The sequence below is a fragment of the Pinus tabuliformis genome, chromosome 8, assembly GCF_031772625.1.
Source record: "Pinus tabuliformis cultivar Carrire ecotype Pingquan chromosome 8, CPIR1, whole genome shotgun sequence".
NCBI classification, from domain to species: domain Eukaryota; kingdom Viridiplantae; phylum Streptophyta; class Pinopsida; order Pinales; family Pinaceae; genus Pinus; species Pinus tabuliformis.
Genome location: NC_142294.1, coordinates 147,143,967 through 147,166,944, shown reverse-complemented (window position 1 = coordinate 147,166,944; position 22,978 = coordinate 147,143,967). Strand labels below are relative to the sequence as shown.

General features: G+C 36.7%; 1 protein-coding gene across 1 annotated transcript; it reads right to left on the bottom strand.

Annotated features, from left to right (window-relative positions):
* Positions 1-502: 502 nt before the first annotated feature.
* LOC149234548 (putative 2-oxoglutarate-dependent dioxygenase SLC1) lies at positions 503-2,911 on the bottom strand. Its single transcript, XM_089461201.1, has 4 exons — positions 2,168-2,911; positions 1,827-2,074; positions 1,224-1,554; positions 503-1,149 (listed from the first exon to the last, which is right to left on the bottom strand). Exons 1-4 carry the CDS (start codon positions 2,447-2,449, stop codon positions 883-885), a joined length of 1,128 nt encoding a protein of 375 aa, XP_089317327.1. The 5' UTR covers positions 2,450-2,911; the 3' UTR covers positions 503-882.
* Between the last annotated feature and the right edge of the window lie 20,067 nt (positions 2,912-22,978).

The window sequence follows — 22,978 nt, the reverse complement described above, 5'->3', positions numbered from 1 at the left end:
TTTTTGTGTATAATATTTGAGGATGTTTAGATCAACTTCTTTGAATGAAAAGATATTATCTGAAATATTAAAATGATTTTGATTACATATTTGAAAGTCCAAGTATCATGTTTTCTTTGTACAATTAGCTTGAAATATTACAATACAAAAAAAAAAAATTCTAGAGATAAAATTTAAACAATTTAAATTCACGATGTGATGCTCATCCAATAATAATTCACATAAATACATCATATAAATATCTATCAACGATGTATATTTTCAAAATACGCCTTTATCTAACGTATCTCTAGTATTCTGTGACAATTCAGAATCCAAAAATCTTAGCCTAAAATCGGTGCTGGCCAACTCGCAGATAATGATAACATGGAATTTGTACGATGTTATTCGTTCTTTATTGTTCAAATTATCTTAATTTTGAAAGGGACTTCAACATTTTTCAACTTAAATATAAAAGAACTTTAACCCTCTTCCACTCACTTTGGTCGTAAATGCAAATTATTTTTTATTCATTCACACTCAACCGTTCAGATTGACACAGTCATACAAATAGGAGGAGGAGCCATAAAGCTTGTATATCTGGTTTCAGCATATTTAAATTCAAATAGTATACAAGTGGATGAATTGTGCTCTCCATCATAGCTGGCTCCATCATATTCTCTGGTTCTAACTTATTTTGCATTTTAATACAAAACGTAAATCAAACATTAGTCCATAACTGAGTCAAACTTATTCTGTGGCTCTAACTTATTCTGTATTTTATTACAAAACGATAAATCAAACAATAATCCAGTTGCTTCTACTTCTATCAATTGCAATGATTTATCACTCTTGAGTAGCATATTGAATAAGTTTGAACGTGAATTTCTGCAATGCTCAAAATCAATTTGCGCGCAGATCTAAATCAGGGTGTCGTATGGAATCGAGGAATCCCCTTGCTTTGTACTCTTTGGAAGTCAGTTGATTGATAAACTCGTCGAAGTTTGTGTCGCGGTACAGTGCAGGGTGGTGCTCATCAACGAGTTCGGGCGCAGGAGCAATTTTTTGTTCGAAAGGCATGCTCATCAAAGCCGCCACAGAAATACGAAATTTTTCTGAGTTGACAACCACTCGATGGACCACGCTCTTGTATCTTCCATTGCTTAGAATCTGAAAGTATATAAAGCAATGGGTATATTAAGCAATGAATAAAAATTACTGAGTGAGTACTAGTAAGTACGTACCTCTACGTGATCACCGATGTTTACTATGAAAGAGTTGGCCAATGGTCGTACTGCCTTCCACTGGCCATCGTGCAGCAACTGAAAACCTCCAACAGAATCCTGTAAAAGAATGGTAAGGCAACCATAGTCTGAATGTGGTGGCATGCCTAAGGTAAGCTCTGGTTCTGGACAAGCAGGAAAGTAATTGAGAACCATAACTTGGCTGCTGTCATCGCTAAAACCGTTTTCTTCTATATATTTTTTATGGGGCAATCCCAAGCTCTCCACTATTGCACTCATTATCCTCACACCCAACCACCTTACCTTTTTGCTGTATGTTGACACCACCTTCCTGCAGTTTTGTTATACTCATCATTAGATAATAATAAACTTTATTCCTATAAAAATATTTTTCAAATAAATCAAGATCGATCGTACTCAAGCTACAGAATGCGGTTCATCGTGTTCATCTTGATAATAAACCACATTTTGTGGTTCGAAACTTGTAGATATAAAAAATACCAATGTGATTTATTAGAAAAATCTATTCATAAGCATTATGAATCAACCGAAGAAGCTCGATTCATTCATTAAACGAGCTGATCAATTTTGATCGAGACTCACCGATAATCAGAAGGGTTTGAAGGCCAAAATGGAAGCATTTTGTCGAGGGGATGGCAATAGTGCTTCAGAAAATCTCTCCAGCAGTAAACTTGATCTTTCAAATAATTGAAACTGGTGCCGTACCTAACTGACTTCGTCATGTCTTCAGAAATAAACTTGTTCCTTTCTTCCATGGGCAGATCGAAAAACTCCCGCGCTACTTTCATCAAATCGTTTATCAATGATTCCTCCACACCGTGGTTAATCACCTGCAAATTAATTTTAAACAATCAACGACTTCCTATCTTAAACCAATTCTACCCGGATTCAAAAGATTTATGTGAGTAATAAGATACCTATACCTGAAAAAATCCGGTTTCTTGGCAGGCACGGCCAATGTCAGAGACGACTTGAAAGCGGTTAGGGCCTTCCAAGCCGGAAATGTCGATAACAGGCAGATCATATTGTTGTGGAATGCTAACTCTTGAATTGCCATTTGGACGATCGGCCTCCGGCAAAATATAGCTGCTGGGAAGTTCCTTCACGCCCACCTCACTTAGGTATTTCACAGTGTTAAAGCCCAAATTGCAGCTTTTATTTACCCCGTCCTCCCTTTTGCTCGAATCACAGGAAATGGCAGCCATTGAAAATAAACAAAAATGGATGCTGAAAGATGCTGATTAAAACTCAACCAGCAATAAAAGACGATGGAGTACGTTAACTAAAATGCAAACAACAGATTCCAAGGAGATAAATCTTCTAAGGAAATTCCTGAAGCAGAGCGACTTAACTTGCAAAATAAAAAAACTCTAACTACTCAGCCGAGTCCTACTGGACAGGCTCCCAATAATGTGTCTCAAGCACCTCTCCAGCCGGCCGTATTTATAAGGTTACAGTCAAAACCCTAATGGCGAATGACCATGCTGGGTCTCCAGTACCCACCCTGAATTGAATAGTCCTGGTTTACTCCGAGGGCTGAAGGTTTGTTTTTAAAGCATCCTAGTCGGCAACAGCAGGCGTTGACTCTGTTGTCGAACAAATTATCATACCCTCCCCCCGTATTGATTTTCTGGCTTTTTAAGTAGAGTAGAGCAATCATAGGTCGGCCTATTATGAATTTTATAAACAAATTGCAGAAATTTCGGAGCATTTTTCGCTAGCAGAATTACATTAAAAAAAAGACTCTCCTGGATATTTAAAAAAATCTTTCTTGGATATGACATCTTTAGTGAAATCTATGTTCTATAATGTGGATGCTTTAATGGATAGAAGCTTAAATGTTATGATTGGTATAATAATTATTAAAATTGGATTATATGAAAATCTGTTTTTTCATTGAATTTTGAATATGTTTTTTTGGATGTACTAAAATAAAGAAAAATAAAAAAGGGGTAAATTTTCATTATTTTTTAATGTAGTTGATTTTATAGTATAAAGATATTTGATTTTTCTCTACACTCGGTAGATTTAGAGTTAAAATAACTCTATCATATTAAAAAAAATATTAGAAAAAAAATCATGAATTGGAAACAAAATATGATAATATCTCTATTATATTAAAATGTAAAATTATATATATATATATATATATATATATATATATATATATATATATATATATATATATATATATTAATTTTATTTTGATCAAGTCAAATTACAATATCTCTACTATATTGGGCTAGAAAACCTCTTTGCGTAATAAATTTGTTTTTAAATATTTTAATTGTATTTTGATAATAAAAATTAAATAATTAATAAAATCAAAATAATAAAAATAAACAAAAAACAAAATAAATAATTATAGATTTATTATTATATATAATTTTATAATTATAATCTATTATTATATATAATTTTATAATAATTATAATTATAATTATATTGAAAAATATTTATTAATATAAATAAAGTTTTATTTTTTTTAACCATAAATTTTTTTATCTTAATTTAACTATCAAATAAAAAAAGACCATCATTAATTTAACATACTAAGTAAAAAATCATTATTATCTATTAAAAACCAAACCACATTAATTTGTAAAAAAAAAATTAAAAAAAAAAATCACTCAACTCCTATACCTTCTAATCTCCAACCCCTGACCTCTTTCTTCAATCGAAAAATAATTAAAAAAGAAATAATTCAAAAAATGTTTTCACTCTCCTCATATACCATTCAATCTCTAACCTCTGATCTATTTCTTATATCGGAAAAAAATTAAACACTTTAACAACAACATAAATAATTTAAAATCATACTCCAAAATATACATATCGACAAAATGGCATGGATTAGATAGGCTAATCATGACACCAGCAAGGATTTATTAATCCACTTTGCTTAGTGTTGGGGGCGTGACAAAGATTAAAATTTGGAAATGAATCTTCTCATTGTTGCTTTGTATATGCGCATACCCTGCTTGACGTGTACAACAGTTCATAAAAAAATTAATAACTAAAATTTTTATTTTTAAATCATTAAAGTAACAAAGTCGGTCGAAGTAGGGTTCTCAGTAAACCAATGAGACGATAGCTCGCCTACTTCATTGTGACCACAGCTGTAGGCAGCATTTAGGTTTTAGTGGTTGTCTTGGTATTATCTGCCTATCCACTTCCACATTTCAATGGTGAATATATGGACACGCCTTAAATACATGAACTGGAAACAAGTTACAACGCACGCCACTTATCCAAACAAATATCAAATTGTAATTTAAAAAGAAAATCTAACTTGAATTTATTTAAATATACATCTGTGAAAAGTTTGAAGCTCTGTACTTAATATAATAATAACTCAACATTGCTGGCTTCACTTATTTTCCACATTGAAAAATAAAATTTAATTTGTACCATCAGTAATTAAGATATGGCCGCACGCTCGTACCTACACATTTTCGATATAAGTGCAGATTATATTTTAATATGCCTTCCTAGGATGTAGACCCCTAACACTATATCCCTATGGTCTATTTTTTCATTATTACCCTACCTAGTGTTGATAAGAAAGCAATTTTGTCAAACCCTGGATAGCGCAGTCCTATCAAATCTTTGATTGTTTTTGTATATGAAATATCTTCACGAAAACCTTATTGGAAACCAGTATAAATATTATTTTAAAACCAACTAAGAATACAAGTGATCAATTTGTTAGTCATTATGTTCTTTGTTGAATATTTTAAAAAATTATTTTCCATATGTGCACACTATAAAGTATTATTATTTATTCTTTCTTACCCCTGAAAAAAATGTTATTCAAAGAACAGTTATATGGATTATGATTCACAAGTTCCAATATGTAAATACAGTATTATTTTTCAAGGATTTAAGTGGATGTGTAAATAAATATGTAAATAAATTATTCTGAAATCCTATTGCAAGCGATCATCTCAAATGTGAACAATTCGAAGGCTGGGAGTAGGACAATAAATGTGGTTAAATCTGGTTCTGTAAAATATGTAGTTTTTTAATATTATTCTATTTCTTTGTTATACTTTATATTTATTTTTAATAACAATGGTATTATATATAATTTTAGATAATTAAATAAATAAAAAACTATAAGTTAAATGGTAAGTTACTATTTTATTCATTCCATAATGATATGATTTCAAAGAGAAATATATGAAGTTAAAAGTATATGTAATATGAATCATTATAGTAAAAAGATTATAAGTAAGAATAGTCTGACTATATATACATAAAAAGAAAGAGAAATGTGATATAAATACATAATTGATTATGTGATTATATTTGAGTTATGAGGAGGAGCTAATTCTATCATTTAAAGAGTTATCATGTAACTTATACATATTGTGTTTTTATGGGAGATGAGATCTATGTCGAAATTTAGTGTAAAAAATATATACCTTGGATTAGGATGATATGTTCACATTTAGTGAATCCTTTTGTATCTAAATTTATAGTCTAGTTCAATATAGGTTTAAATCTATAGGCTATAGAATTTAGGGTTTTTTACTAATCTTAAAAGAATATGAAATATGTGCTTTTAGTAAAAGTGTTATATAGATATTCACATTCAATTTCATAATGGCATATCAAAGTGGATAGGTTAAATTTTTTCATGTAGAAGTTTTAAAATTTATTTTCACAATTGAGTGCATGACATATTATAAAAGTTATCCTAAAAAGTGCAAATATTAACAAGTCACTAGAGAAATTATCATAACATTTTTTTAGCATATTAAAATTTAATGAAATCTATGAAATTTTAGAAAAGACATCAAAATATTCAAGATGAGATTTCACTCACAAATATGAAAATTTCAAGGTGCATTTAGAGAAAGGATGATAAATAGGATAGTAACCAAATTAATGCTTTATAAGCTATATTAACTTAAAATTAATATAACTAATAATTAGGATGCATAATTTAGATGATTAAGAAAAGTTAAAAAAAATTGAGAGAATACACTAAGAAAAAGACCATAACTATTTGTGATCATTATTTCTAAGATATCAAGGTTGGATATTGAGTGTTTGTTACACTAAAAAATGTCACCATGGCTATTTACAGTTAGTATGGCTCTATCAACAGTCATGCTATCCTCCTGGGCAAGTCTTATGCCTCTGCTCTCCATGTCAAACTCCAAGAAAGAGAGAAAGTCTTTAAAAATGTATTTATCTCTAGGTACGCAGATTCTCTCAGCCTTACCTGCGTGTACGCAACCCAAGTTCACAATACCTGCGTACTTGTACGCTCTGTATGTAAAGGGGCAGGTGCGTCCCCCTGTAAAGGTCAAAATGCGCAAGTTTCATCTTTAAAAAGTTACTTGTGGTCATTTCTAGAGCATTCTAGAAGGTTGTTCGACGTGTATTGAGCGCCTCCAGATGGTTCATGTACCCCTACCAAAGAGGAACTTATCCCATCAATAAGGGAGCTATCCCATCCAAAGAGGGGATTATCCCATTGATGGTGGACCTGAATAACTTCCTCTAGAGCACTATAAATACAGGCATTGGGCCAGAAGGAGGAGAGGTTGAAAGCTAAACATTTCTAAGGGTAGATGCTGCTGGAATTAGGACTCCCATTTAGAAGCTTGTGAGGAGAGATTGCCATCTTTGCTTGTTCTATTTGGAAGTGGGTGAGCTTGGTCAAAGTAAAGGAGAACTCTTGATGGACCCTGGAAGGGACTTGCATAACACCAAGGCTCAGGTTGTAATTATTCCTTTTGTTTCCTATTAATGCAAATGAGTCCATTCTTCTCAATAACTTGTTATTTATGAGTTGTTTCATGTACTCCTTGGTCTATGTGTTAAATATGTTTTATTTTATGAGATTATCAAGTGCTATTTAATCGTTCGATTGTTAGTGAATGCAGGTTTCGAAGTGAAGGAGGAGCTCATCCGGATCAGCGAGGCTGGATTGCTACAACAGCGTTGGACTACAGGTAGGATCTAAACACTTGATTTCTCGTATAGTAAATGCATGTTTAGAGAAGGATTGCTCTTGTTTGTCTTGTTTGTCACTAGAGAGTCTTAGGCTGCTAGGGAGGTTGGTTGTGTCCGCACTATCGACTCTTTCCGTGTGACAAAATGGCGACTCCGCTGGGGACTCCATTAATGTGTTTGAGTTCTTTTTGATTTGATATTTTGATCTGAGAAAAATTGCTTGTTTTCTGATTTTTGGTTGTCTAGCTCTGTATTTGGGTGGGTTAGCTTAGAGTCACTTTAGTTTTTTATTTTTCTTAGTCTTGCCAGCAGTACGCAGTCTCTGGGTTTAACACAGTGCGTACTTGTACGCACTGCGTCTTTGTGCACAGTGCGTACCCGCGCCTGTGTGAACAGATGACCTGCGTACCCCTGTCAATTTTGAGAAAATTTCAATTTTTGCTTTTTGCTCTTTTAGATTTTGCTTTTACTTTGTTTTTACTGCCCAGATCCATCAGTTTACTGTCAGAGATCCTCATCTAAGCTTGTTTCATTGGCATTCCTACTTTAAGCTTTCATCAATTGGGTGTTTTGAGTCTCTTTTTTGAGAAATTCTTAATTTGATTTCCTTTGGTCATTACTTGGAGGTTTGTCTCAGTCCTTTCACAATTTTGCATCTTTTTGCTTCTGTTTTTGCAAAAAAAATTCCCCCTCATTCGCCGGGGGGGGGGGCTAAATTGTGTATGAGTGTTAATCGCCTTTGAGTGTTTTGATTTTTTGATCTTTGGAACTCTCACCCAATTTTCTCGACTTGCACTTGATTGGTTCTTAGATTACATTAGAATCATCTTGTGTTTGAGAATTCTCTTGCATAGATCACATTTGCATAATTAGAATTCTCCTTTTCAGAATATGAATGAAAAATGTGCATAGATTACATTTGCATACTTTTCAAGTGAATTGTGCATAGATTACAATTGCATAGTTTACATTCTGAAAAATCAATTGTAGATTTAGATCAGTTTTCTTTGATTTGAATTTACACAAAAATAAAATAAAAAAAATATTTTGGAATTGATTTGCATTAGTTTTTCTTGATGAAATTAGTGCATTAGAGAATTTGTTATATTTTCTCTTAGTGATCAATTTCTTGCATTGTTGGAAGTGAATGGAAACTCTCTCCTTACTTTAGTTAGGATTCATCGAATTGAAAAGATTACATTATCATATTCGATTGCATTCAGTTGAGTCGGGTCATAACACCATTGGTTTCATATCCATTTACCCCTTTGAGTAATAACAGCATAAATAACACAGTGCTTAATTAAAATTCATCTAGTAATTTTTACATTTCTAGGGCTCTGAAACACCAACATAGCTTAGGCTAGTGTCTTGGAGTAGGAGAGTAATTAACTCTCCAAGACAGTAAAACCAAACAAGTAGCTTATCTTGTGGTAGGATAAATCCAACTGTTACATTTATGCTCTGGGAAAGCTCCTCTTAAAGGAGAAGCACGAGACTGTGTCCGAACCAGTGAGGGGATCAATCCTCCTTCATTGGGAAAGACGCCAGATACGCACGTACTTCAAACGGTAAACCTTGGATTATTGTCGAGGAGCCTGGGGTCACTTGTTGGTAAACCTTGGATTATTGTCAAGGAACCGGCAAGGGGATTGAGCTTGTTACTCTGCCCTTGTGTGCTATCGGGTCGTAGACTGTTCCCCCAGGTATATTTGTTGCTGTTGGTAACCTTAGTGACCATTATCTTTAGGATTCTACCCGAGGTGACGGTGGAGGGAAGATCCCACTGTACCTAGAGCAGACGTCGGCTAGACTCACTTGGATTTTCTGGGGGGTTCACTTCACTCGAGACGGTTAAAGTGGAGGAACTTGGTCCACTCTATTCATTAAGCAGGTTGCCGGGGTAACTGTTCCACCCGCCACTTCTGTACTGAATTTTGCGATGTTGGGCTTCATCACCAACTAGTGTTTTCGGTCCGGAAGGTTACTGTTTGTGTGTGGTTTGACTCCTAGATTTGATAGCGCGTGTTAATTTGTTTGTTTTTACTTTTAGAGACCATAGGTGTGAATTGTGAATTTTAATTGTTAGGTGTGAATTGTGAATTGTTAATTTTAGTTTTAAATTGTTAATAAAATTCACTGAAGTTGAATATAATGGCAAATGTTCCGGAATTTATCAACCTAGGAACCCCTCCTAATGAGAATCCTAGTACTTTTCCTTACTTTGGAAATGTTGGTCCTCCTTATATGGCTACTTTGTCATTACCTGGATTTACAATAGGTTTACCAATATGGTTATTTTCAACTTCGTTGGCCCCAAATACTCCAATTGTTCCATCTCAACCGAATGCTTCACCTCAACAAAGTTCACCATCTCAACATCACCAACCTTCTGTTGACCCTTTACCTTCTTCGCCTAATTTTTCTTCCTCCATTTCTTCCTCTTCGCTTGGTAAAAGCCTCGATGCTAGTAACCAGGTGGCTAAGAAGAAGAAGAAAGGGAAGAAGAAGAAGAAGAAGAAGAAGCAAGATAAGAAAGAAGTCAACCAACCAAGCACGGTTGTAAGTGTTAGTTGTGTTGAGGAAAACTCCAACATGCATCGTAAACCCAAATACCCTTGCAGGCTTTGTAAGGGTGACCACTTCCTTGTCAATTGTCCTGGTATTCCAAAGGTCTTGGAAGTATGGTCAGAAAAATCTCATCAACTTTCCATTGATCCATCAACTAGTGATAGTCAGGTTCCTGGGAAAAAGGGTAAAGTTAGGTTTCCTTGTAAGTTATGCAAAGGGAGTCATCAAACTCACATTTGCCCTCACATGGATGAAGCCTCAACATTGTTGGAAAACCTTACTGTTCCACAGCAAGAATTTCCAGCTGGTTACCGTAAACTTTCTCCCAACCTACCGTCAACTGACGGAGTGATTGATCTAAATTCAAGTACAGTCGATCACACTCTTCCATTGGAGAGTGAAACTCATGTCACTCAGGTTGATGATCCATTAGTTGATCAAGTGGTTGATTCAATTTCACATTCGGTCGATCACACTCTCCCTTTCGAGAGTGAATTTCATACCGCTCAGGTTCTTCTTATTACATCAGATTCTTCTATGCCGGGGGGCATTTCACTTGTTTCTATAGAACCCCCTCCAAGTACTGAGGTCTTTTCCTTTGATTGGAATAGACTAACAGAACCTCGTCTTCCTTCCTCTATCCCTTTCCAAATCATTGTCAAGGCTGGTAGTATGGACATACATCGTACTCAGGTAGATGAAGGTGCTTCTGTTAGTATTTTATCCTCAACTGTTTGGAAAGCTTTGGGTTCCCCTCAGCTTGCGCCTATTACGCAGAATCTGAAAGCTTTTAACAGAACCATTAGCAAACCTTTAGGGATCCTTCCTAAGTTTTATATTACCTTGGAAGGTAAAACTGTCTGTATTGATCTTATGGTAGTTCGAGGTCCCTTGGATTTCAATTTACTCCTTGGGCGAGACTACGTTTATGCAATGAAAGCTGTCGTATCGACACTCTTTCGCGTGATGTCTTTCCCTCACAATGGCAGTATTGTGACTGTAGACCAGCTTTCGTTCCCTAGTCTTGTTTCAACTACCAATAATATGACACCCCTAAATGTTCCTGATTCTAAAGTGGTATCTACCCTGCCACGGGTTAATTATGTGGCAACTAGTCCCATGTTTTCAGTTACCGATGTAAGTGAGCCTCTCACTGTTTGCTCATCTTCCTTTGATTTAGATCCGGTAATTGACATGGAAAACTCTATGGGATTACTTGAACACGATGTTCTTATCCCTTTTGAGTCCCTTGACATGTGTTCCTTCCAGATAAGTATCCTTCCTTCTGATGAAGAACTCTTGGAAGCCATGATCAAGGAGTGTCCATTGACATGTCTTTCTTCCAGTTGGAAGCCATGATCAGTGACCGTGAGGATAGTTTCTTCTAGTCTCAACCTCGTTAAAAAATGAAACTGGAAGTCATGAGCATAGTTCCTTGTCTTGTGTCAAGCTCATTAAAAAATGAAACAAGGAGTTGCGAGGATAGTTCCTTTTACTGTGTCAACCTCGTTAAAAAATGAATCAGTGTGTACGAGGATAGTTTTTTCCTGTATCAACCTCGTTAAAAAATGAAACAGGCTAGCATGAGGATAGTTCTTTTACTGATTCAACCTCATTAAAAAATGAATCAGGTAGATTTTAGGATATGTAGGTAGATTGTAGAAAGTAGGGTTTTGAGGATAATTCCTGTTACTGAGTCAACCTCGTTAAAAAATGAATCAGATATGAGGATAGTTCTTTTCTTGTGTAAACCTCCTTAAAAATGAAACAACTCCCTTTTCAAGTTAAATATTGAAAGTAAACCTTCATTCCATCCATCTGGTTGAATGCAATGAAGCCTGGGGGGCATGTACCTCGCTTTGCATCATTATACTGGGGGCATGCGAACTTTTGGAGCATAGTTCTTTGTCTTGTGTCAAGCTCGTTAAAAAATGAAACAAGGAGTCGTGAGCATAGTTCCTTGTCTTGTGTCAAGCTCGTTAAAAAATGAAACAACGGTAGGTTAAGTAGGTATATTGTAGAGAGTAGTTATAAGCATAGTTCCTTGTCTTGTGTCAAGCTCATTAAAAAATGAATCAAGGATTTTAGAGCATAGTTCCTTGTCTTGTGTCAAGCTCGTTAAAAAATGAATCAAGGTTTTTAGAGTAGAGTTTTTTGTTAGGTAGATTGTAGAGAGTAGTTATGAGCATGGTTCCTTATCCCGTGTCAAGCTCATTTAAAAAATGAAACAAGGGTTTTGAGGATAGTTCTTTTCCTGTGTCAACCTCACTAAAAAATGAAACAGCTCCGACAAGTCTTTCCAAGATCTTGAAAGTAAAGCTTCATTCCATCCACCTCATTGAATGCAATGGAGCTTGGGGGGCATGTACCTTGATTTGCGTCATTATGCTGGGGGCATGTGAACTTATAACAAGCATAGTTTTTCGTTTCAAGATTACGTAAACATGAAACCAGATCCGAGCATAGTTCTTTTCCTGTGTCAAGCTCGTTAAAAAATGAAACAAATCCTCCTCTACTTGAGTCGAGAGATTGACTAGATCTCATAAATGTTAAGTATTTAGGTTAGTTATTTCAGTTTTGCATAATTTTCTTACAGTTTTAGGTCAAGTCTTTCAAATGATCTCGTAACTCAACCTTCATTTCATCCAACTGGTTGAATGAAATGAAGCTGGGGGGGCATGCGCTCTAGCAGTTATGCTTAGAGGGCATCAAGCACAGTTTTATCTCTGTTTCAAGCTTGCGTAAAAATGAAACTACTATGAAGCATAGTTTTTCTCTGTTTCAAGCTTTTGTAAAAATGAAACCTATCTTGACTCAATTTCAGTTATTTTCAAGACTCGTTAAACTCATGAAAATCTCGAGATTATTTTGCTATTTTTCATTCTCGTAAAACAAATGAAAATGCCGAGTTCTTTCCGTCTTTTCCTGCTCGTAAATTAAATTGAAAGTCAGCCATATGAGTACATTTTTATCATTTTTTCGAACTCATTAAAACTTACGAAAAAATGAAAACCATGAGTACATTTTTATCATTTTTCAAACTCGTTAAAATTTACGAAAAAGTGAAACCTCAGAGTCATCTTTTAAGCCCTTTTCTGACTCCTAAAACATGAAAAGATTGCCAAGCGTTTCTTTTACACTCGTTAAACCGGAATTAAAAGACGGTCCTCTTACAGCCCTTTTCTGACCGTAAAAACAAGAAAAGATTGCCGGATTTTTGTCGTTTCAAATTCGATACTGGAAATAAAACGACATGCCTCTGATCGCTTTTTACTTTTCAGGTCAAAGGCATTAATCATGAAAGTACTCCTTGGTCGCAAGATCAAGCGGTTCTCTCAAGTATTATTTTATACTTTTTCGGGCTTGGGAGACACATATTTACGAAAAAGTTCATCTTGGAGTCTTCTTTAGTTTTTTCAGACTCTCTAAAAATGAAAAACGCCGAGTTTCTCCTATACTGGACTCGTTAAAATTTCACAGTAAAGGACCTGTTCAATTACAAACAGGAACGGACCACTCCTTCTTAGGGTCCGAATCTAAACTAAGTTGGACTCATCCGAAGGATGAGCTTATAATCAAGCATATGTTATCCTCCTCAAGCTTGTTAAAAATAAAGAGGTACTTGCCAGAAATGGTGGGGGAAAAGAGAGAAGAATGAATCGATTTGTTATCCTTTGTTACAGAAGAACCTTATCACCGCTCTTGAACACGACACTTTCCATTCACCTGGGTTGGGAAATCCTTTGCCTTAAAAGTTGATCAAACCACTTTGAAAGTCTTCAACCGTTTCCGGGTATTAACTTTGGGTCAATCGTCACCAAGCCATCTGTCGTGTCGTTATGTGTTCAAGAGGTCTCTGCAAATAAACCTTTCATCTACAAAATACTTGTCATCCATTTTGACCATCCCTGAGTCAGTCCTTACAGCAACATTTCTTCAACTTGAACTATGATTTCGTGTTGTGGGCTTGCCTGCAACGGGTCGCTTTCTATCGACATCAGCACATTATCTAGAGAGATGACTTAGAAATCGTCAGTACCTTGAAGTCTGCATGCATCAATGGCAGGTTTCTCGCCTTTGATGTCAGTTTACATCATTGACTTTCGATCGAAGGACTCCATGAAATGTTTGACATCAACTCCTTCATTCACATCTCATGGATTGTACTGGGTACTTTGAGAACCATTGACATCACTGGTGGTCTCTCTCACACTTGTTAACAGTTTACATCATCGACTGGTAATCAAGTGGTTTCTACCATGTTCGACATCAACTCATTTATTCGCATGGCTAGAATCGTACCAATTCGGGAAATAGAAATGAGGACCCTGGATCTAGTTTCCACCATCCAGGCTGCGAGGAGTTTTGTATTCATTATATAGTAGACCAATTATAAACAGATGGCTGCGTCCATACTGTGTCTACATGAGTCTATGATTATGATGTACTGCGAAATCATTCTTGTATCAGAGCAGTAGTTAGATTGTTAGTTAAAGTTTTCAATCTGAGTATGGGAATGCCTACCTCAGCGATGATATCATCTTATATATGTATTTTGTGTTGAATATTTGCAGGTTCTGAACAGGCTCTCCACAAGATAATCCTTGAAATGATAAAGTACTTCACCCTTCCTAGATGATATAAAACCCTAATCTACTACAGGCTTCGCACTTTAGGGGGCAATCTGTTACACTAAAAAATGTCACCATGGCTATTTACAGTTAGTATGGCTCTATCAACAGTCATGCTATCCTCCTGGGCAAGTCTTATGCCTCTGCTCTCCATGTCAAACTCCAAGAAAGAGAGAAAGTCTTTAAAAATGTATTTATCTATGGGTACGCAGATTCTCTCAGCCTTACCTGCGTGTACGCAACCCAAGTTCACAATACCTGCGTACTTGTACGCTCTGTATGTAAAGGGGCAGGTGCGTCCCCCTGTAAAGGTCAAAATGCGCAAGTTTCATCTTTAAAAAGTTACTTGTGGTCATTTCTAGAGCATTCTAGAAGGTTGTTCGACGTGTATTGAGCGCCTCCAGATGGTTCATGTACCCCTACCAAAGAGGAACTTATCCCATCAATAAGGGAGCTATCCCATCCAAAGAGGGGATTATCCCATTGATGGTGGACCTGAATAACTTCCTCTAGAGCACTATAAATACAGGCATTGGGCCAGAAGGAGGAGAGGTTGAAAGCTAAACATTTCTAAGGGTAGATGCTGCTGGAATTAGGACTCCCATTTAGAAGCTTGTGAGGAGAGATTGCCATCTTTGCTTGTTCTATTTGGAAGTGGGTGAGCTTGGTCAAAGTAAAGGAGAACTCTTGATGGACCCTGGAAGGGACTTACACAACACCAAGGCTCAGGTTGTAATTGTTCCTTTTGTTTCCTATTAATGCAAATGAGTCCATTCTTCTCAATAACTTGTTATTTATGAGTTGTTTCATGTACTCCTTGGTCTATGTGTTAAATATGTTTTATTTTATGAGATTATCAAGTGCTATTTAATCCTTTGATTGTTAGTGAATGCGGGTTTCGAAGTGAATGAGGAGCTCATCCGGATCAGCGAGGCTGGATTGCTACAACAGCGTTGGACTACAGGTAGGATCTAAACACTTGATTTCTCGTATAGTAAATGCATGTTTAGAGAAGGATTGCTCTTGTTTGTCTTGTTTGTCACTAGAGAGTCTTAGGCTCCTAGGGAGGTTGGTTGTGTCCGCACTATCAACTCTTTCCGTGTGACAGTGTTCAGACATGTGAATTAAAAAACAATGAAAAATTTATATTTAAGAGAAATGAACATGAAAATGATGATATAAAATGGCTTATTATTATAAGGAAAAATATCTTACATATTTTGTTTGTAAAAGCATATTTTCAAAAAAAATACAGAGATTAATGGTATATACTAGACAACTACATTAAATGATTTAAGTAAAAAAATTCAAAAAATATCCATGTTAAATTAATTGAATCAAAATTGTAAAAAATAATTTAATTAAATAAATCCAAATATAAAATTTCCAAATTGACAACCTAAAAAGGTTTAAGTTCTTATAATGAAAGACATCGAGTTTATAGAAATATAATTTTTTAATTCTTATAAAGAAAGACATTGAGTTTATAGAAATATAATTTTCTAATTAAACATTAATGAAAAACAAGAAAATATTAACAAAGCTAGAAAAAGATTTTTATCTATACCTTTGGCCACTTTTTCTCGTCAAAATTAAGCAAGTGATTTAGATGGCTTAATCCCAAGAATATCAAATATTGGGACGAATGGTTTACATTATTAGTCCATGTCATCCCGACATGGACTATAGTAATCGAAAACGAAGAATCTAACATTATTTGAGCTATTTTTAGTTCTGGCTCATTAGCCATAAACAAAGTTCTTAGACACATATTAATTTATCATGTTATTTGGCCTCTTCCCAAGGAACAAAGCTGGACCGAAGCTAAAACAATATGTTATATTTTTGTTTGTTTGCTATTTTCAAACTTGTAAATACTCCAACCTAAACTAATGTTAGCATTATTAGAGGAAATTAAATGTTAGCTCAGCTCTCAAGAACATGTTGGTATATATCAACATATATACCAACATATAAGCATATAAGCATCCGTAGGTTCCTGGCTACAACACATGGCGATTTCACGACACATCTATATTGCATGTGAGTGCATGTTTGTGCAATGGCCCAGGTAGGTTACCGTGTGATGGTGGGCTGGACATGCTTCCATTACTACATTACTATGGCAGGTTCACATGATCTACGTTTCAAAAAACCTCTGCCTTTGGACAATTGTTTATGTAAAACCTGCATTTCAAAAAACCTCTTCCTTTGGACAACTGTTTCGGTAAAACCCACGGTGCAGTTCAGCTTCGACCGCCTCCAAATCCAGATACAAAGGCCTCAAGAATACAAACAGCACAGGCATTAGCAGCAATAGTTTGATCGTTTGGCTTGCAAATATAGCCATGATTTTAACAACAACATTAAGCACCACCAGCACAAGTAGCAGAGTAAGCACCACCACCTAAACAAGTAGCAAAGGAAGCACCACCACCTAAACAAGTAGCAAAGGAAGCACCACCACCTGAGTAAGCACCACCAACACAAGCATTTGTGGTAGGGTGATATATATGTGGTAGGGTGAGACAAACATCCGAACCTATTATGCAAAAACCAAAAACCATATTCAAACGGGCGAGGATGCTACCTTAGATGCGTGGGGAAGGAACATTTGTGCCTGCCTATAGAATACACGAAGGCACCCATGCTAGTTCGTTGCGTTTCAAAAAACCTCTGCCTTTGGACAGTTGTTTCTGTAAAACCCACAATTTAGTTCAGCTTCTGCTGCCTTCAAATCCAGATATGAGGGCCTCAGGAATACAAACAACACAGGCAACCATAGCAGTTTGATCATTTGGATTGTAAATACAACCATGACTTTAACAGCAACATTATGCACCAGCAACACAAGTAGCAGAGGAAGTACCACCACCTGAGTAAGCACCACCAACACAAGTAGCGAAGGAAGCACCACCACGACTTCCTGTTGCCTATGCTGCCATCTGCGTGAATGGCTCCGCACCGGGAGCTACCACTACGTGAATGGCTCTGTGCTAGGAACCACCACTATGTGATGTGGTATGCAAGCTCTAAATAAATTCCTATTACGAGCTTATACTTGACTATGTCCTTCAACCTAAAAAACCAGAATGTGGTTGTTACAACTTAGGTTCCAAGAGAGTCGGCTGCCAAGTTCTTTCTCCTTAATTTTTCTTAGATGATCTGTCAATTGCAGCGGATGCATTTTTCTTCCAAGAAAGGTGCCAATCAGACAGACAAGGGCTTTTGTGCCCTAATTGTTCCAGAGTGAGAAACCCTCTCGTTATGGATTATAGGGCCTCGCTCTGATCCTATATACAGATTTCAACTGGCCTGTGTGAACCCAAAATAAGTATTCGCTACCACAGAAGTTGATAGGTGCACATCCGTAATCTCAAACAGTCTCAGGGCAGAATTAGGGTGAAATGCTTCCCTAAACCACCATAGGAAGATGAAACTAGCCACCGAATGTAGCTTAGAATGCCCTTTCTGCCCCGTTGAGCTTTCATTGCTCCAAACTAAACTCCTAAACCTCCAGCAAATTGACTCTTGGACTCGGTTAGAGCACCACTTGGCTTAAGTGGACTTTGTTGCATGACTAGCATGTTCGTAGCCACAGGGTTCCACAGGTAGCCTTTCTTGTTTGGGTAGAGAGAATCCTCGGTGGCTATAGATAAGAGATGACCTTCACTGCCTAGAAGTTGAACTCGTTAAGCTAGTAAATAACCATAGAGAGATGCTTGGCTAGAACATATCCAAATTGCTTTAAGAGAATATGTTCTTACAGGACAAAGAGAAAAGGATTGACTTCAAACGGGTGAGGATGCTACCTTCGATGGGTGGGGAAGAAACGTTTGTGCCTGCCTGCAGAATACAGGAAGGCACCCATGTTGGTTTAGACAAATACCTTGATGCAGGGCTATTGTAACATCACACCCAACTTGCCTCTCAGAGGAACAATCACCGCCTTAGGGGATCTGGTTCCCCTCTCCTACATTGTCGGATTGGTCATTGCTCACCCCAACTCAAAGGCCCTCCTGCCTGATTGCGACCTGTTGGATGCTATGGAAGCTCTTGGGAAAGGTAGCTTCAAAAATTGGCTAGGATGGCTCGAATAAACCCGAATAAACTAGGGCTAGGAGATGAAGTGAAACGGACCTAGACCTGGACCTGCTTGTTGCTTCGACGTTGCGACCTTAAGAGAGGTGGAGCCACGAAAATATATGGCTAGGGCACGAATGATAGGAAATAAAACATATAACCTTTACTCAATTACATCTGCCAAAAATGCATGTGGAAATATTTTCATAGATTGAATGCACTTTATTTAGTACTTGTCTTCTTTTATAAAATTATAGGTTATCAATAGATTATAGATCTAAATATAGATTATTAATTTGATTAGATATCCATGATGAAACCATGGGATTACTACCTCCTGTATGTGCTATGAACTTCATTTTTTAGCATTTTTATCTTTTCAGCTACATGCTCTACATGCTCTCGACAAGATTCAGGGGAAATCATGAATGCAAATCTTTCCAAATCATGCAATCGTTTAACTGCAAGTCCAGAAGATCCTCGCTGTTGAATTCAGTTTTGAGCAGCTCAATAAGCCCTTAGTTTGGTAAATTAATCCCTCAAAACAAGCAGGCCTTGAGCTGGTTGACCGGTTGTAAGGATACATTGCATCTACTGTAGAGCTTGTTGATGGAGATTTCTAACTCGTATGGAAAGGTCTCAAGTATCCCAAGCTTTCCAATTGCCATTTCTTCACAAGGGGGAGGTGGAGCAGGAGCAGGCACAAAACGTAGATGAAATGAGAATAAGTGTAGTAGGTGAGGTGGGAGACAATGGAAGGGGAGGAGGGGTCGTGGGAGAAATGGGTGGGTGAGGAAGAGGAGAAGATATTTGTGAGTATTCGAGTGAGACCATTGAGTGAGAAGGAGATCACCAGAAGGGATGTTTCAGACTAGGAATGCATTAATGATAAAACACTTGTCTATAAATACACCATTCTAGAATGATCTCTATTTCCAACTGCATATTCATTTGGTAAAATTTATTTTCTTATTCTGTTTCTGTTTCTGATTCTGGTTCATTTTTGTAATTGACAAGAATTTGTTTGTATGTATAAATGAAATTGCTGGGAATGCACATTGCACATAGAGTATTTGGGAGTGAAGCCTCAACAGATGAGGTGTATGAGGATGGGGCAAAGGAGGTGGCTCTTTCCACTCTCAGCGGTCTCAATGGTGAGTTAATCTAAACTCTCACTTCTTAGCTCATTCTCCCTATCTGAACCCAAATCCCAAAATCTGGCAATGGTGGCATTGATACATGTGGTTGTTGCAGCAACAATATTTGCATATGGGCAGACCAGTAGTGGAAAGACGTATACAATGAGGGGCATCACAGATCATGTCATGATGGATATTTACAAGTATATTGACAAGGTATTGGGGCTAGATTTATTTTTTGTTGTTGCTTCCTCACTGTGTTTTATTCTCCACATTGTAATGGTGAGGACAATTGATATGATGTTGCAGCACTCGGAACGAGTATTTGTCTTGAAGTTTTCTGCAATGGAAATTTATAACGAAGTGGTGAATGATCTCCTCGCTTCTTCTGAGAACAGTGGCCCTCTTCGGATTCTGGACGATCCAGAGGTGGGCATTTGCCAGTTTCCTCATATTTTTGGTTTCTTTCTCAGCATTGCAATTTTCTTTGCCCCTGCCTCATGTTTATTGTATTATTAACATAGGGGGACAGTTGTGGAGAAATTGGTTGAAGAAAGGGTGCAGGACAAAGATCATCTGCAAAAGCTTTTGAGTATATGTGAAGGTAGATCCTTCTCTTTGCTTCCCTAGATTTTTAAGGCTTATTATTATAATCATTGTTTATTCAATCAATTGGCTTAGTTTTTCTGCAGCTCACAGATAGGTCGGGGAGACTTCGCTGAACGAAGCAAGTTCCAAATCTCATCAAATTGTTAGACTGGTCCGTATTCTCTTTTTCTCACATTAAATGTTAAATTAGTTTCTGCAGATATGTGTTGACTGTTGGATTCTCTTCTCTTATATAGATAATTGAAAGCTCTGTTCGAGAAACACGACCAAAAGACAACACCTCGAGCTCTTTAGTCACGAGTTTGGTATGCTTACTATTCCTCTATTCGTATGAATCTTCATGTCCCTACTATTCGTTCAAGAAATTAGATGCTAACGTTGTAGGGTAGGATGCTAACTTAGCATTCCAAACTAGTTCTAGACACCAGACCTTTTCCTTCCTCCATTAGAAGTTGCACTGTTGGAGGTCCTTGAGCCCTTGGAGTCATGTCAGAGGTAGAAAGTGATCCAGGATGATATTTCGAAGGGAACTACAATTCCACCCATGGAAATCACTATGAGATAGCACCGCTTCCACTTGTTCGCAGGTCTTAGAAGCTCAAATCTTTCGAACATGTTTAGTATGCTTGAAACAGTGACTGTATAACCAAGGCTGTGATGATACATATTCCAATACTTTCAAAAGTTTACTCTTTTCTTCAACCTCAGAAATAGTCCAAATACCTGCACGCCAAATTTCCAAGAGGAGATCAGTAACAAACTCTCAAACTAATAACTAGTTAAAGATAAAGAAAATGATTAAAGAACCAACAGGTCACTCTTGCTGTCCAACGAGGCACATTATAGTTGTGGCCTTCGCCTTCTGTTGAACATCCCTTGGGTCATGATGGTTGTAATGTACATTTACACTAGAACAGTTCACTCATCTAAAACAAATTTTGATATGTATCTTGAAGTTACTTATCTTGAATTTCAATATGTGGTACATTGGCGAATTTATGTTATACTTAACATGTAAATGTTCTAGGTTTGCCTTTGTTTTTTTCCAAGAAATGGAATGGAAAGATTACAGAAGTTTGTTTTTTTTTTTCATTTGTTCCAGAGTCCTTTTTAATTTGTTTGAAAGGAGGGTCCATGACAAGATAATCTATATTCTATGCAGGTGATGGAACTGGAGACAAATGGAAATGTTTAGGATGATAGAAATATCAATGATGCGACTCTCGATCAGTCATCCAAAATTGTAGAATATTGCACCTTCTTCTTGACAAATAGAATATTTAGCAGAGTTGGAGTTATCAATTCATATAGGTTGCTTGGCGGATCTTCCACATGTATGTGATTTCTAGTGATTTTACATGGTAAGTGAAATTAGTTGTTGACATGTCTCTTCTAGAAAGTCAGACATGCACTGAAAAGTACCCATGAAGCACTTTGCAAATGAAATCTTCAAAGGTTGTTTGTGTGCTCAGAGAGAAGGGGGAGAAGATTTTTATAGCCATGACGATCTCAAAAATACCTATGCACATGACAACAAGCTCTATAAAAATAAGAAATCCCTATCCAATGGATATCTCATGATTTGGTTCTCTGGCACTGTCAGAGTTGCAAAGCCTGCCATGTGGCAGATGTACATGTATCAATGCATAGCAGGAAGCTCCATGACATTCGTGAATACTGGAATAATTGTGACTTGTGTCAAGAATTTCCCTAGAGGCAGAGGGTTAGTCATAGGGTTGCTACTCTCCCCACTTCTGTAGTGCTCACTGCTCCTACTGATGCTGATCATTAGGCCTATGGAGGCTTTGAAAGAGAAGAACGAGACTAAGAATTTTTATATTTTTCTTGTCATGGCCCTCATGTTGGCTAGTTTGCTTATGGTTTTTATTTTACTGCAAAACTTGTTGGTTCTTCCATAGATTGTGATTTAGTTCTTTGTTGTAGTAACAATTTTGATCATATTCTTGCCATTGCTGATAGTCATACGAAAGGTGAAGCTCAATGAACAGTGTTGATGCCATATTTTGGTTTCCCTGGATCCAACAAGACTAGAGCAAAATGTCAAGGTTGTTGTAGAAGCAAGGATAGCACTAATCGGAGCATATCCGGTGAACCAAAGACGATTTAGGTTGAGATCCAACATGACTAGAGAAAAAAGTCAAGGCTGTTGCAGAAGCAAGGATAACACTAATCAGAGCATATCCCATGAACCGAAGATGATTCAGGTTGATGCTCAGGAGACTTAAAAGGAGTTGGATCTTCAGAAGCAATCTGAGAGAACTCGAGTTTTCGTGGGACCACTCCTTCCTATATCGAGTGATCAAATAGCTAGGTCCATTGTTGGACAGGGACAAGAGTGACTACGCCAGCGTTTGCAAAAATGATAGGTTATATGTATGTATAATTTTGTACCTAGTAGAATAATGCACTGAAATTGCTGGACTGCAAATTACCAATGTCAATGCTGATGTCACCTGCATGGGAATGGTCTGATATCTCTTATGGCAAATAAGAAACAATCTTGGACTACTTACTTTACCTTTCTGGTGGTTTTTTTTTTTTCAAGCCCGCTCATGGGAGGGACTTGCCACCATGCAGCTTCTCTTACTTTGGGTTTGTGCAAGTTTGTAATTAACAAAATAAAAATGCCTTATGCATGGAGTAGGGAGTAGAAACCATGTACATTGATAAATTATGAATTTCACTTCCCAATTTTTGTGCTCAAATTTCA

Coding starts and splice junctions, on each gene's coding strand:
- LOC149234548 (XM_089461201.1), bottom strand. CDS start 2,449: ATGGCTGCCATTTCCTGTGATTCGAGCAAAAGGGAGGACGGGGTAAAT. Junction 1,555..1,826: donor TCAAACCCTTCTGATTATCG/GTGAGTCTCGAT, acceptor ACAAAACTGCAG/GAAGGTGGTGTCAACATACA. Junction 1,150..1,223: donor ACATCGGTGATCACGTAGAG/GTACGTACTTAC, acceptor ATATACTTTCAG/ATTCTAAGCAATGGAAGATA.